Source organism: Narcine bancroftii, chromosome 3 (assembly GCF_036971445.1).
Source record: "Narcine bancroftii isolate sNarBan1 chromosome 3, sNarBan1.hap1, whole genome shotgun sequence".
Classification (NCBI taxonomy): domain Eukaryota; kingdom Metazoa; phylum Chordata; class Chondrichthyes; order Torpediniformes; family Narcinidae; genus Narcine; species Narcine bancroftii.
Genome location: NC_091471.1, coordinates 278,628,554 through 278,644,371, shown reverse-complemented (window position 1 = coordinate 278,644,371; position 15,818 = coordinate 278,628,554). Strand labels below are relative to the sequence as shown.

Sequence of the window (15,818 nt, the reverse complement as noted above, 5' to 3'; positions counted from 1 at the left end):
GTCTATGCACGATGATAGGCTGCAGGCATTGCATGAGTCCTCTGCCATCCGGGTGTCACCAGGTTGTGCCATTTCATTAAGTCCCGAAACCTGCCGTACACCATCAGGGACGTCAGGGGCATGACCGAGGACTGTAAGGTCTGCGCGGGGTGTAAACCCCGCTTCTTCCGCCCATCCCAGGCCCATGTTGTAAAGGCTACTCGGCCTTTCGAGTGTCTCGGCATGGACTTCAAAGGGCCCCTTCCTTCCAAGAACCGAAACATCTACTTCCTCACTGTAGTGGATGAGTACTCGCGCTTCCTTTTCTCTATCCCTTGCCCGGACACCTCCTCGGCCACCGTCATCAGGGCCCTGGGGCAGATCTTCACCATGTTTGGGTACCCCGCCTTCATTCACAGCAACGGGGGTCTAGTTTCATGAAGGACGAGCTGTGCACGACAAGCTATAACCCAAGAGGCAACGGGCAGGTGGAACACGGGAACGGGGTGGGCTGGAAGGCAGTCCTCCTGGCTCTCAGGTCGAAAGGGTGGGCTGTTGAGTACTGGCAGGATGCCCTGCCCGAGGTGCTCCATGCCATTCGGTCGCTGCTGTGCACGGCTACCATCGAGACCCCTCACGAATGTCTGTTCTCATTCCCCAGGAGGTCAACGACTGGAATGTCACTCCCAACATGGCTCATGTCCCCGGGACCGGTGCTCCTGCATAAGCATGCACGGACACACAAGGCCGAAGCCCTGGTCGAGCAAGTTTTCCTCCTACATGCAAACCACAACTAGGCCTACATTTGGTTGGGCAGTGGCAGGGAGGACACCGTCTCAACCAGGGACCTGGCACCAGTAGGAGCACCACCACACCATGCCACCCTCCAACCCAGGACGATGCTGACCAGGCATACATCCCCGTCCCCAGGCAGCTGCCATGGGACACGCAGGCCCTCCTTGACCACCAGGGGCCCGCTTCAGCCTTGGGAGACAAAAATGCCCCCCCCCCCCACTCATCCAATACATCCCTCATACGTCGACCCTGGCCACCCCTCCGCGCGGCACCACACCAGCCACACAGAGCCCACCGCCAGTCCCCCCACTTCCCCTCCGACCAGTGCCCAGGAGCCAGTCCTACGACGGTCACAGAGACCCTGGTGGCCGCCGGATCGTCTCAACCTGTAAATATTGTATGTGTATTGGGGGTACAATTCCTTGTTACTGTGTCCCCCCCGGGACAATTTTAAAGAAGGGGGTGAATGTGGTGGTACACCACCGGCCTACTGCAGGTGGCAACCTCTGTAGCTGCAGGAGTGTAAGGGGACAGGACAACACGTGGCCAACTGTCAATCAGTTGGCCTGAATAGATCAAGCCCCACCCAGTCGGGTGTCAATCACCTTCTGGGATATAAGCCTGCGCCGGCCTCCCGAGGCTTCACTCAGAGTTACTACAGCCAGCCTGGCTCTGTGGAAGTCTTTGTGAATTAAAACCTGTTGTACAGTCTTTACCTTTGTGTGTGTCTGATTCTGGCTAACAGCGCACCACAGGCACGTACCTCTTTCTTGATGGCAGCAGCGAGAACAGAGCTTGTGCTAGGTGGTGAGGGTCTTTGATGATTGCTGCTGCTCTCTAACAGCAACATCCCTGTAGATGTGCCCAATAGTGGGGAGGATTTTGCCTGTAATATCCTGGGCTATATCCACTACCTTTTGGAGGGCTTTCCATTCAGAGGTATTGGTGTTGCCATACCAGACTGTGATGCAGCCAGTCACCAGAAACAGCTGTAGAGTCCATGTTTATCCAAAAATACATTTTTGGACTAATCAGGGTCACCAGTTGTGGGCATTGGAATCGCAGTGGACACAATAAAATAACCACACAAGGTATTTCTCGAATGAATCTAACGGACCTAACCACACCTCTGTAGAAATTTGCCAGGGTTTCTGATGTCATACCAAACCTCTGAAAACTCCTGAGGAAGTAGAGGTGCTGATGTGCTTTCTTCACGATGCCATTGGTGTATTTGGTTCATGGAAGATCTTCTGATATAGTGACTACCAAGAACTTGAATTGGCTCACCTTCTCAACCTCTGATCCCCTAATGATCACTGGATTATATAAATGAGCTGTTGATCATTCAAAGACAAACAATTGGTTCTGCCAGAAAGTAATGAATCTTCAGAATTGATGTGTAAAGAGTGCTGTGATAGCTCAAGACAGATCTCAACAGATTTTCAGATACTGAGGGAATCAAAGGATATGCAGTTAGTGCAGAAAAATGATGCTGAGATAAAGTATAGGCCATGGTCTTTTTAAATGCCAAGCAGTCAAATAGCTTCCTCCGACTTCTATTTCTTGCATAGTTTAGTGTGTACAGGTATTGAATGACAGGGACTTGGTGTAAGTTAGAAAATATACGGCCACGTTTTGGATTAAAGTTAATGGAAGATGGGCCAAAATAATAATTGGAATAATCAAATAAAAATATAAAGTTCATCAGATGATGATGATGTTGGGAGATTGGCAAAGGAGAGCAATGCCCAAGGGCACTGAATTTCTTAACAATATCAACCAACATGGTGACCATAACAGTGCTATGGTGGCACTACAACTCTCAGGAGGCATCAAACCGGCGACATGACGTCAGTGCATGATAACGTCAGGGCTTTTAAAAGGTTGCGCGGGTGATGAAGAGTAAATCCATTGGATTCATTCGAGAAATACCTTGTGTGGTTATTTTATTGTGTCCACTGCGATTCCAATGCCCACAACTGGTGACCCTGATTAGTCCAAAAATGTATTTTTGGACACACATGGACTCTACAGCTGTTGCTGTGAAGCTACCACCTTTCTGGACAGCTGAGTCTGAACTGTGGTTCCAACAGGCTGAAGCACACTTTCACTTTCTCAAAGTCAAATTGGACACCACATACCAGCAAGTATGATGCTTTAAAAGCATTTTTAATATGTGTATATGGTATGTCCCGTAGGGAAATGGCAGCCAAACTACTACATCTCGATGGGTTGGGAGACCGCGCCCCATCAGAACTAATAGATGAAATGCTGTTCCTGGCAGCTGGCGAAAGGCTCAATATGTTATTTGAGCAGCTCTTTTTAGAGCGAATGCTAGATGATATTAAGCTCTTGTTATCCAAGTGTTCATTTGAAGACCCAAGGGCTTCGCAGCATACATTCTATGGCTGGCTAAAAAGCAGAGTAAGGAAAGACCAGTCTGCACAACTAACCCCTCCGATATTGACCTGTGTCACACTAGTGCTCTTAGCACATCACTTCCTACAAGCAGGCAACAGCCCAAGACAAGCAAGCAGACTGTGGACACCTCATCTTGGTATTATTACCACAGGCGTTGGGGAGTAAATGCCTTCAAGTGCCTTCCACCCTGCCCATTTGCTGGAAACAGCCAGGCCAACTGCCAGTAAGGACTGCGGCAGTTAGCAAGAAGCCTGCAAGCTTACTGTATGGATAGGACCAGTTGTCTCAGTGAAAATTTCTGGTGGACACGGGTTCAGAGTTAGTGTATTTCCACCCACCAGTTTTGGCACATGCCATCCTAACCCTGACCTGCAACTACGAGCAGTTAACAGTTCCAACATTCCGACCTTTGGCACCAGGAAGATGAATGTCAAGTTCAAGAATCATCTCAACACTTGGCCATTTATTATAGCAGCAGGATCCCAACCTTTGCTTGGTGTAAATTTTCTTCAGGCTCATTCATTTCTCATCGACTTAAAAGGACGTTGGCTAATAGATGGAATTACTTTTCAGGCTATTCCTCTGGCAGCCGCCTCTATCCCTGCTCTGTGCCTCCAAACATTAGGTAAACCAGCAGATGAATTCTCCAAGCTGTTGGAGATTTCACTGAGATTACTACTCTACAATTTTCTGTCTCCACTGCAAAGCCTGGTGTTACTCACCGCATTTGTTCTAAGGGCCCTCCTAATCATGCTAAAGCACGCCGCTTGCCTCCAGAGAAGCTGTGCTTAGCTAAGGATGGAGAAACTAGGCATAATTTGTAGGTTCTACAATTTCCAGACATCTCCATTACATATGATTCCGAAACACAGTAGAGGTTGGCGACGTGGTGATTACAGGTGGCTTTACAACACTACCATCCTGGATCATTATCCAATACCTTCTATACAGGATTTCTCGGCTAATTTGCATGGAGCCAAGATCTTCATCAAAATAGACGGTGCATGGCTATCACTAGGTACCAGTAGAACCAGAAGACATTCCAAAAATAGCAATAATTTCCTCGTCTGGGTTGTTTGAATTTTTACGAATGCCATTCGGATTAAAGAATGCCGCTCAGTCATTTCATCGGGTGATGGATGCTTTAAGATTTGGTATGACCAATGTCGACATTTTAGTGACCAGTGGGACTAAGGAAGAACATTTGGAGCATTTTTTTTTTTTTTAAATTTTTTATTTTTCACACCATAAATCACAATAGCCATGATATACACTTTTTCTTTTTCACATTTACAGTGACTTTTTCTCCCCCCCCCTCCCTCCTCCCAAGCCACCCCCCACCCCCCCCCCTCTCATCCATTTTAGGTATACAATCTAGGTTGCATTAATTCAGTCAGACAATGTTGTCATTCAACAAAAATACACCAGAAATTCTACTGAGTCCATTCTTTTCTTTTCTTCTCCTTCCATCAACTTAGGTAATGTTTGTTCCCGGTAGGTTTTCGCTATTGTATTTAATGTAAGGCTCCCATACTTGTTCGAATATTTCAATATTATTTCTTAAACTATATGTTATTTTTTCTAATGGAATACATTTATTCATTTCTATATACCATTGTTGTATTTTCAAATTATCTTCCAATTTCCAGGTTGACATAATACGTTTTTTTGCTACGGCTAGGGCTATCTTAACAAATCTTTTTTGTGCATCTTCCAAATTCTTTATTTTTTATGTTACTTAGGAGAAAGATCTCTGGATTCTTTGGTATATTGTTTTCTGTTATTTTATTTAATATCTGATTGAGATCATCCCAAAATTTTTCTACTCTCTCACATGTCCAGATTGCATGAATTGTTGTTCCCCTTTCTTTTTTACATCGAAAACATCTATCAGATACTGTTGGGTCCCATTTATTTAACTTTTGCGGTGTAATGTATAGTCTGTGTAACCAATTATATTGTATCATACGCAGTCTCGTATTTATTGTATTTCTCATCGTTCCAGAACATAATTTCTCCCATGTTTCCTTTTTTATCTTTATATTTAAATCTTGTTCCCATTTTTGTTTAGTTTTACCATTTGTTTCCTCATTCTCCTTTTCTTGCAGTTTAATATACATATTTGTTATAAATCTTTTGATTAACATTGTATCTGTAATCACATATTCAAGGTTACTTCCCTCTGGTAAACTCAAATTGCTTCCCAATTTATCTTTCAAGTAGGATCTCAGTTGGTAATATGCCAGCGCTGTATCTCCAGTTATATTGTACTTATCTCTCATTTGTTCAAAGGATAAGAATCTACTTCCTGAAAAACAATTTTCTATTCTTTTAATCCCTTTTTTTTCCCATTTTCTAAAGGAAAGGTTGCCTATTGTAAAAGGGAGTAGCTTATTTTGCGTCAATATTAGTTTTGGTATTTGATAATTTGTTTTATTTCTTTCTACATGAATCTTCTTCCATATATTGAGGAGATGGTGTAATACTGGAGAAGTTCTATGTTGTACCAATTTTTCGTCCCATTTATATAATATGTGTTCAGGTATCTTTTCCCCTATTTTATCTAATTCTAGTCTCATCCAGTCTGGTTTTTCCCTTGTTTGATAAAAATCTGATAGGTACCTTAATTGTGCGGCTCTATAATAATTTTTGAAGTTTGGCAATTGTAAGCCTCCTTGTTTATACCATTCTGTTAATTTATCTAGTGCTATCCTCGGTTTCTCCCCTCTCCATAAAAATCTCCTTATTATTTTCTTTAACTCTTTGAAGAATTTTTCTGTCAGTTGTATTGGCAATGCCTGAAATAAGTATAGTATCCTTGGAAAAATGTTCATTTTCTTCTTTGGCTTGGCTTCGCGGACGAAGATTTATGGAGGGGGTAAAAAGTCCACGTCAGCTGCAGGCTCGTTTGTGGCTGACAAGTCCGATGCGGGACAGGCAGACACGATTGCAACGGTTGGAGGGGAAAATTGGTTGGTTGGGGTTGGGTGTTGGGTTTTTCCTCCTTTGCCTTTTGTCAGTGAGGTGGGCTCTGCGGTCTTCTTCAAAGGAGGTTGCTGCCTGCCAAACTGTGAGGCGCCAAGATGCACGGTTTGAGGCGTTATCAGCCCACTGGCGTTGGTCAATGTGGCAGGCACCAAGAGATTTCTTTAGGCAGTCATTGTACCTTTTCTTTGGTGCACCTCTGTCACGGTGGCCAGTGGAGAGCTCGCCATATAACACGATCTTGGGAAGGCGATGGTCCTCCATTCTGGAGACGTGACCCATCCAGCGCAGCTGGATCTTCAGCAGCGTGGACTCGATGCTGTCGACCTCTGCCATCTCGAGTACTTCGACGTTAGGGATGTAAGCGCTCCAATGGATGTTGAGGATGGAGCGGAGACAACGCTGGTGGAAGCGTTCTAGGAGCCGTAGGTGGTGCCGGTAGAGGACCCATGATTCGGAGCCGAACAGGAGTGTGGGTATGACAACGGCTCTGTATACGCTTATCTTTGTGAGGTTTTTCAGTTGGTTGTTTTTCCAGACTCTACAGTTTATCCTTCCTATCAGTGTTAGTGGTAGCTCTTTCCAATGCTCTAAATCGTCCTGTAATTTTTTCATTAGTGGATTGTAATTGAGTTTATATAATTGTCCTAGATTTTTGTTTATTTGCACACCTAGGTATCTTATTGCCTGCATTTGCCATCTGAATGGGGATTCCTCCTTAAATTTTGAGAAATCCGCGTTATTCATAGGCATTGCTTCACTTTTATTTACGTTTATCTTGTATCCCGACACTTCTCCATATTCCTTCAATTTCTTATATAGTTCTTTTATTGATAGTTCTGGTTCTGTTAAGTACACTATCACATCATCCGCAAATAGACTGATTTTATATTCCCTGTCTTTTATTTTTATTCCTTTTATATTATTATCTATTCTTATCGATTCTGCTAGTGGTTCTATAGCTAGCGCAAACAATAATGGTGATAGTGGGCATCCCTGCCGCGTTGACCTGCTTAAGTTAAATTGCTTTGATACATGTCCATTTACTGTCACTTTCGCTAACGGTCCCTTATATAATGCTTTAATCCAATTAATATACTTCTCTGGTAAACTGAATTTTTGCAATACTTGAAACAAGTAATTCCATTCTACTCTGTCGAAGGCCTTCTCTGCGTCTAAAGCAACTGCTACTGCCGGTGCTTTATTTCCTTCTACTGCATGAATTAAGTTAATAAATTTACAAATATTGTCTGTTGTGCGTCTTTTTTTGATAAATCCAGTTTGGTCTAAATTTACCATTTTCGGTACCTGTTCTGCTAATCTGTTTGCTAATAGTTTAGCTATTATCTTATAATCTGTGTTTAGCAGAGATATTGGTCTATATGACGCTGGTGAGAGTGGATCTTTCCCTTGTTTTAGTATCACTGTAATTATTGCTGTTTTACATGAATCTGGTAAGTTTTGTGTCTCATCAATCTGGTTGATTACATCCAGGAGGAACGGTATTATTAGATCTTTAAATGTTTTGTAGAATTCTATTGGGAGTCCATCCTCTCCTGGTGTCTTATTATTTGGTAAATTTTTTATTATCTCTTGTATTTCTACTGTTCCAAATGGTTCTGTTAATTTATTTTGTTCCTCTATTTGTAGTTTTGGTAGTTCAATTTTAGTCAAAAATTCATCTATTTTCCCTTCTTTCCCTTCGTTTTCAGTTCGGTATAATTGTTCATAGAATTCTCTGAAGTTTTCCTTAATTTCGTTTGGATTATATGTAATTTGTTTGTCTATTTTCCTTGTTGCCAATACCATTTTCTTATTTTGCTCTGTCTTAAGCTGCCATGCTAAGATTTTGTGTGTTTTTTCACCTAGTTCATAATATTTCTGTTTTGTCTTCATTATATTCTTCTCCACCTTATATGTTTGTAATGTTTCATATTTTATTTTTTTATCCGCCAATTCTCTTCTTTTGGCTGTATCTTCCTTTATTGCTAATTTTTTTTCTATGTTTATTATTTCCCTTTCCAACTGCTCTGTTTCCTGATTATAGTCCTTCTTCATCTTGGTTGCATAACTTATTATTTGTCCTCTAATGAATGCTTTCATTGCGTCCCATAGTATAAACTTATCTTCCACTGATTCCGTATTTACTTCAAAGTACATTTTTAATTGTTTTTCAATAAATTCTCTAAAATCCTGTCTTTTAAGTAGCATGGGGTTTAATCTCCATCTATACATTCTTGGAGGGATGTCCTCTAGCTTTACTGTCAGTATTAAGGGTGAATGGTCCGATAGCATTCTCGCTTTATATTCTGTTTTACTTACTCTATCTTGCATACTAGCTGATAACAAAAATAGGTCTATTCTTGAGTATGTTTTATGTCTAGTCGAGTAGTATGAGTATTCCTTTTCTTTTGGGTTTTGTTTCCTCCATATGTCCACAAGTTTCATTTCTTGCATTGATTTAATTATAAATTTGGTTACTTTGTTCTTCCTGTTAATTTTTTTCCCCGTTTTATCCATATTTGGATCCAAATTCAGATTGAAATCCCCTCCTATTAGTATGTTCCCTTGCGTATTATCTACCTTCAAAAAGATATCTTGCATAAACTTTTGATCTTCTTCGTTAGGTGAATATATATTAAGTAGATTCCAAAGCTCCGAATATATCTGACATTTTATCATAACATATCTCCCTGCTGGATCTATTATTTCCTCTTCTATTTTAAATGGCACATTTTTGCTAATTAATATAGCCACTCCTCTTGCTTTTGAATTATGCGATGCTGCTGTTACATGTCCTACCCAATCTCTCTTTAATTTCTTGTGCTCCAATTCAGTTAAGTGTGTTTCTTGGACAAATGCTATATCTATTTTTTCCTTTTTCAGTAAATTTAGTAGTTTCTTCCTTTTAATTTGGTTATGTATTCCATTAATATTTAAAGTCATATAGTTCAGTGTAGCCATTTTATATTTTGTTTATCTTCTCTTTCTGTTTTTCCATCATTACCTTTCCTCCTTTTCCATTTCTGTTTTCTTATTTTCAACTCTTTACCAGACAACATTCCTACAACATCCAACATTTTCCTTATTCTCCTATTTCTATCTTCTTTATCCCCAATCTCCCCTTCCCCTCCTGAGTTGTCCTTTATCCCTTGTCGGACAACCACATCTCCCCTCTCCATTTGGATTTGCGAATCCACTCGCAAGCGTCAACTGATTTTGCAGTGACCGCTCTTTTCCCCCACCCAGCCCCCCCCAGAAAAGATTTCACTTTTCATATGTCACAAAGGTCACTCTTTTAATTCCCTCCTTATTCTCTCTATTCCATTACCTTCCCTTATTAATTCTTGTCTATACTATCTATGTTTTCCTCTAATTACAGATACTTTCACGTATGCCCATTGTCTCTATTCACTCTTATACCTCTTTACCCGCATACATATCAATCGTGGTCATTTTTACCCTCATTACCCGTCTTCATCCCTCAGTCTATTTTTGTCTTTACCCACATACATATCAATCGTGATCATTTTTACTCTCATTACCCGTCTTCATCCCTCAGTCTATTTTTGTAATCGTTCTGCAAATTTTCGTGCTTCTTCTGGATCCGAGAACAGTCTGTTTTGTTGTCCTGGAATAAATATTTTCAATACCGCGGGATGCTTCAGTGTAAATTTATATCCTTTCTTCCATAAAATCGCTTTTGCTGTATTGAACTCTTTTCTCTTCTTTAGGAGTTCAAAGCTTATATCTGGATAAATGAAGATTTTTTGCCCTTTATACTCCAGTGGTTTGTTGCCCTCTCTTACTTTTTCCATTGTCTTCTCCAGTACCTTTTCTCTTGTAGTATATCTTAGGAATTTTACTACAATAGATCTTGGTTTTTGTTGTGGTTGTGGTTTAGGGGCCAATGCTCTATGTGCCCTTTCTATTTCCATTTCTTGATGTAGTTCTGGACATCCTAGGGCCTTAGGGATCCATTCTTTTATAAACTCCCTCATATTCTTGCCTTCTTCATCTTCCTTAAGGCCCACTATCTTTATGTTATTTCTTCTGTTATAATTTTCCATTATATCTATTTTTTGGGCTAGTAATTCCTGTGTCTCTTTAGTTTTTTTATTAGATTCCTCCAATTTCTTTTTTAAGTCTTCTACCTCCATTTCTGCTGCTATTGCCCGTTCTTCCATCTTGTCCATTTTTTTCCCCATTTCTGTTAAGGTCATATCCATTTTATTTATTTTCTTTTCTGTGTTGTTTATTCTTCTTCTTAAATCATTGAATTCCTGTGTTTGCCATTCTTTAAATGACTCCATGTATCCTCTAACAAGAGCAAGTATATCCTTTACCTTGCCTTTCCCTTTATCTATTTCCTCTTCTTCTTCCTCTGGGTTGGCCATCTGTTGTTTCTTTGATGCCCTTTCCTCCTCTTCTTTCTTGTTTCCATTGTCTTCTGTGGTCTCTTCTTGCTGCAGGTGTTCTGCAGCTGTCGTTGCCGGCTGTGGAGATCGACTCCCCAGCTGGTCCCCCCTCCCGTCGGTGTGTTTTTTTTCATGCGCGGTTGCCCACTTTTACTCGGCTCTGTGAGCCATTGTTGTAGTTCTTTTTCTACCGACCTGAGGTAGTGGGCTCCTCTCTCCACAGCGGGCCTCTTCGGACAGGTAAGGCCTTCACCTTTTTCCTCCGTTGTCTTCTCTTCCTCTCTTCTTTCCGTTGATTTTGATTTTTCTCCTTTTGTCTCCATCTTCTTTCCACCTTTATACTCACTTTTCTTTAACTTGTATTTCTGTGCCTTTGTATTTTCTCTTGTTTTTCCCGACTTTTCTGGAGAGGGCTGGAGTTCACCGTCCGGCCACTACTCCATCACGTGACTCCCCCAACATTTGGAGCATCTTCATACACTTTTATTCATCTTCAAAAGTTTGGAATGACCATCAATCCAGTTAAATGTGCTTTTGGACAAGAAATGATTGATTTCTTGGGGCATAGGATTACTATAGATTGCTGCACTGAGTGCCTGGTCTTGCCCAAGGCCATCTACTAGAGTTTGTTATCTTGGCACGGAGGTCGAGGACCTGCCCTGCAGGAACAGCGAGCAGCTGGGCAACGGTGAGGCCTGGAGGCCCATCAAGCCCCCCCCATCTCCTACAAGCTATGCGTTAGCCAGCCAGCCAGGAGGCCCGGACCGCCACCAGCTGCCTGTAAGTCACCCTTGCCCGGCCCCGCCAGCCTAGTGACATCTTCGCCATCGCCAGCCTGGCCATCCTGGACTGGATCAACACCGGGGAGTCGACAGCATCCTGCAGCTGCACTGGGGCATTCTGGAAGACCTGTCTTGGATCCCACTCACTGCCTTGTGGGCAAAGCCTCTTTAGGCAAAGGTTAGGAGAAGGCAACTGACTTCAAATCCCCGGGCTCAGCTCGCCCAACCATCAGTACCTGGAAAGGGCCCCAGCTATGGGCAAATAGCACATCAGTCTGGCAGCAGGGGCTGGCAGCTATGTCAGAACACCAGGAAACAGTTTCCCTAGCGGACTGCTGCAGCAAACTCGGTGGGTGAAGGATCCATAAGGACAATGGCCAGCGAGCATGGTCTTGAAACAGACCACTGTGGAGCAATCCCGCGTCACTCTGGTTATCGTGCCTCGCAGTCCATCAGGCTCAGTGGTGTGGGACCCAGAGGGAGGCATTTGTCCTGAGCAAGCACTCTCCTCCAAATCCTCGCCCCAGCACACTGTGTCTAAAGCTGAAAAGCTACAAGGCACCGTGTTCATCTTCGCTTGGATGGATGGAGGGTTACTCAGGAAGGCATGACTCCACTGGCATCCAACGTTGAGGTCATTACCAAGTACTCAAGACCTGCTATGGTCGAAAGCCTGCAGGAATTCTTGTTGAATGGTAAGTTTTTACCATTGGTTTCTTCGGGTAGTGGCTCATATCATGAAGCCTTTTTTCTATTTACTGTCCAGAAACGCTAGAACCATCCATTGGACTGAAAGATTTGCTGACTCATGCCGCTATGCTCAGCTACCCAGTTTTAAATGCAGCCACCACTCTTTCTACAGATGCTTCCAAAATGGCCGTAGGAGGTGCACTTCATCAATATGTCAATGGGCAATGGAAACTGTTAACATTCTTCAGGCGCCAACTTCGTGAAGCAGAGAAGAAATACAGAGCCTTGGTCAGCGTGACAACAACAGCAATTATCATTCATTTCAGAATTTTCCACAAAAATATGACTTAATTCCAGAAAGACAATGTCGTAGCTGATGCACTTTCCCACTCTGCTCCACTCGAGGTTTTTTCTGTAGATCAAGGTATTGTCTACATGGCTTTGGCCACAGTCCAAGAACATGGCCATGAGATGAATGCTTATTGGACTGCAATCACGAAGCTGCAATTGAAAGATGTCCAGTTTGGAGTTAATGGCAAACTACTTCTCTGTGATATATCAACGGGACACCCATGCCCAGTAGTTCCGGCATCATGGAAATCTCGAGTACTTGACTCTTTGCATGGTCTTTCAAATTTGGACAGGTTAATGTGCCACGGTCTTAAAAAAGACATTATTCAAATGGTGAAGTCCTGCATTGCCTGCTAAAAAGCAAAAGTTCAGCGGAATACTAACGCATAATTGCAGTCCTTCCCGGCAGATACTCGTCATTTTGTTCATGTCCACGTGGACATCATTGATCTGCTTCCTATTTCAAGAGGATACCGTTATCTTTTTACAGTAATAGACAGGTTTACGAGGTGGCCCGAGGCTGTGCCTATGGTAGATGCTACTGCAGACACTTGTGCTCAGGTGTTCCTCAGTTCCTGGGTGTCTCATTTTGGTTTACTGGCACATGTTGCTTTGGATAGAGACTACAATTTACTTCTTCACTGTGGATGGACTTGTCTCGCTTGCTCGGTACAACAATCCATCATACAAAAGCCTATCATCCCCAGGCAATGTTTCATCAACATCTCAAGTCAGCTTTGATGGCACAGTTGGAGAGCCTGAACTGGGCTGATGAGTGGCCCTTGGTATTACTGGGCATTAGAAAAACTCCAAAGGAGGACCTTCAAGCTTTATCTGCGAAGCTCGTGTACTGCACACCATTGTGGCTCCAGGGAAGTTCGTCCCCTACCATTCCAACTCCAGCAATATTCCTAAGGAACTGTTGAGCAGGCTAAGGGAGACTGTAGGAAAATTGACCCCTATACCACCATTTTCACATGGAGAACACTCTTCCTTTGTGCCTGAAGACCTCAGAAACTGTGAATATGTCTTCATCTGAAGGGGAACACCTGATCAACCTTTACAGACAGCCTACGAAGGACCTTATAGGATACTCAGACAAACTAGGTTAACCTATATTTTGGACATTGGAGTGAAGCCACAGTCTTTCACTATTGGTAGGCTTAAATCAGCTCATATGGACAAGTTTCCCCCCTTCTTCAGCAGCCAAAAGTCTGCCACAGAGATCAACAACCTAAAAGACAGACAAACCTTTCTGCCAATTCTGGGGGGGAGGGGGCGTGGACCAGCACTATGGCAGCACTGCAACTCCCAGGAGTCATCAAACTGGCATGTGATGTCAGGGCATGTTGAGTGCATGATTCTGGCTTTTGTAAGGTTGCACAGGTGATGGAGTAAATCAGTTTGATTCACTCTAGAAACACCTTGAGTGGTTATTTCATTGTGCCTGCTGCAATTCCAGTGGCCACAGACTGATACTTAATGGGGAACAGGATCAAGCAAACATGAGGTAGGTCTCAATGACAAGTTTGGGAAAGGCAGGCAGGGAAAATGTGAGACCTACAGATGCAAAGTCAAGACCAGCACAGAAACTTGGACCTTAGGACAAATTTTCCTTGTGAAATTTCAATGGAATTGAAGGGAGATCTCCATCATAGTGACAGTTCCCCTTACTTGTAGAGGTAAAGGAGAAAGTGGTTCAAACAAAAAAAATCATAGTTGAATGAAGTTTCTGATTTCATTTACTCTCTCAGATGATTCTAACAAATGAGCAGTTTTGGGAGAGATCAGGATAACTTCATTTGTGATGATGGCATGAACTTCAATGTTTCTAATTTTAGGTAAACACCCAGCACCATCTGATTCCATTGTTTCCATTCCTCTTTTATCTATTCCTTTTTATTCTCCCTTTACCTGTTTCACCTCTTCCAACCCTGTTGTCTTATTACCTCTGAGCTCATTCGCCAACTCCTTCTTCTACATGTGCTTTTTTTTCTATTTTATCGTAGTCTTGATAAAAAGTTCAGACCCAAAATGTCGACTGGCTATTTCTACTCTTGAACACTGTCTGACCTGCTGAGTTCCTCCAGCAACTCTTTGTTTGCTCTTGCTGCCATTCAAATCCACATTCTTTGATATGAAAGAAATGGAGATGGAATAATTATTTTTTTCTGGAAAAAGGCTCCATGGGTGGAAGGAAATAAATAATGCGGTGGTGAAATGTAGGCCACTTTTGGTAGGAACCACTGAGTAGATCTTGGGTGATGACCTCGGGTCACAGGAACAACAGATTAATTTTTAATGGATAATATGGTTAAGGAACATTTTAATTTATTATTTGCACTTTCCTTTTAAGTGAACACAGCCGTTCAAAATGAGCCGACCAAACAATGACAAAACAATTGAACCCAGTGTCATTGATGATAAAATGCTTGAAGAGATGGTGAAGAAACAGGGACCATCAGGAAGAGCAGGACAGATAGCCCACTCAGAAGGAATTCACTTGAAAGATGTGGATCATCTTCAACTTGATTACCAAAGTATGTTTTCACTTTATCCATGACTGGACTTGTCTAAAGTAGTTTGTGACACAAATATTACTGGTATATTAAGATGATGAGTTTATTTTCATACACATTATACAATGCTCATATATGTGCCATAATTCTTACTTGCAGCAGTCAAACAGGAATTTGTAATAGTAAACTAATTTAATCGTTAAAAGAGACAATAAATGTAGGAGACAGATATGTTCACATTAATCCTAGTGCAAAAAAGTGACTTGCAGTCATCCAAACATTAAAGAATCTACATTTGATTGCCAAAGAGCATGCTGTGACCTTGCTGTAATAAAACGTGGAAAATATACTGAAAGGTGTTTGACTCTGAATAGCTAGTGATCACCTCGTGATTGTTAACAACAACTTGAATTTCTCAGTATACAAACTGGAAAAAATGTTAGAAGAAGGAAAGATTTAAAAGAAGAAAGTCAATGATAGTTATCGAAGAAGTAATAATAAAAATGTCTTAAGTCAAGCTATCTAAAAAATATTTTATAAGAAAGAAAGATTTTCATAAAATTATCAATCGTTTCTCCCTGTAGATATACTGAAGATCGACAATCTGTGGCAATTCACATCTTTGACTAAGCTCCAACTGGACAATAATATCATTGAAAAGATTGAGGGACTGAACACACTAGTCAGCTTGGTATGGCTAGGTAAGTCCTTGAGAGGTCAGAATATTAGCATTTCCATTTTGTTTTAATTCAACTATCTTTTTGAACGTTAAAAATTAATAATTCAGTGAGATAACAGTTATGATTGGATTGTGGATGGTCTTGAGATGCTGAATGAAGGGCTGCCTGTTCTTATGAGTCAGTTTCCATTCATCTGCC

General features: G+C 41.9%; 1 protein-coding gene across 5 annotated transcripts in view; it reads left to right on the top strand.

Annotated features, from left to right (window-relative positions):
- The window catches only part of drc3 (dynein regulatory complex subunit 3), a 74,761-nt gene that overhangs the window by 6,520 nt on the left and 52,423 nt on the right, over window positions 1-15,818 (top strand). For 4 of the 5 annotated variants that reach the window (XM_069928280.1, XM_069928275.1, XM_069928279.1 and 1 more), the window contains exons 2-3: window positions 14,778-14,961; window positions 15,525-15,641. In XM_069928280.1, the coding sequence (XP_069784381.1) occupies window positions 14,796-14,961; window positions 15,525-15,641 (283 nt within the window). In that variant the 5' untranslated portion in view covers window positions 14,778-14,795. Of the gene's footprint in view, window positions 1-13,808; window positions 13,932-14,777; window positions 14,962-15,524; window positions 15,642-15,818 lie in introns of those variants that run through there. The other variant, XM_069928276.1, reaches the window with a different exon arrangement.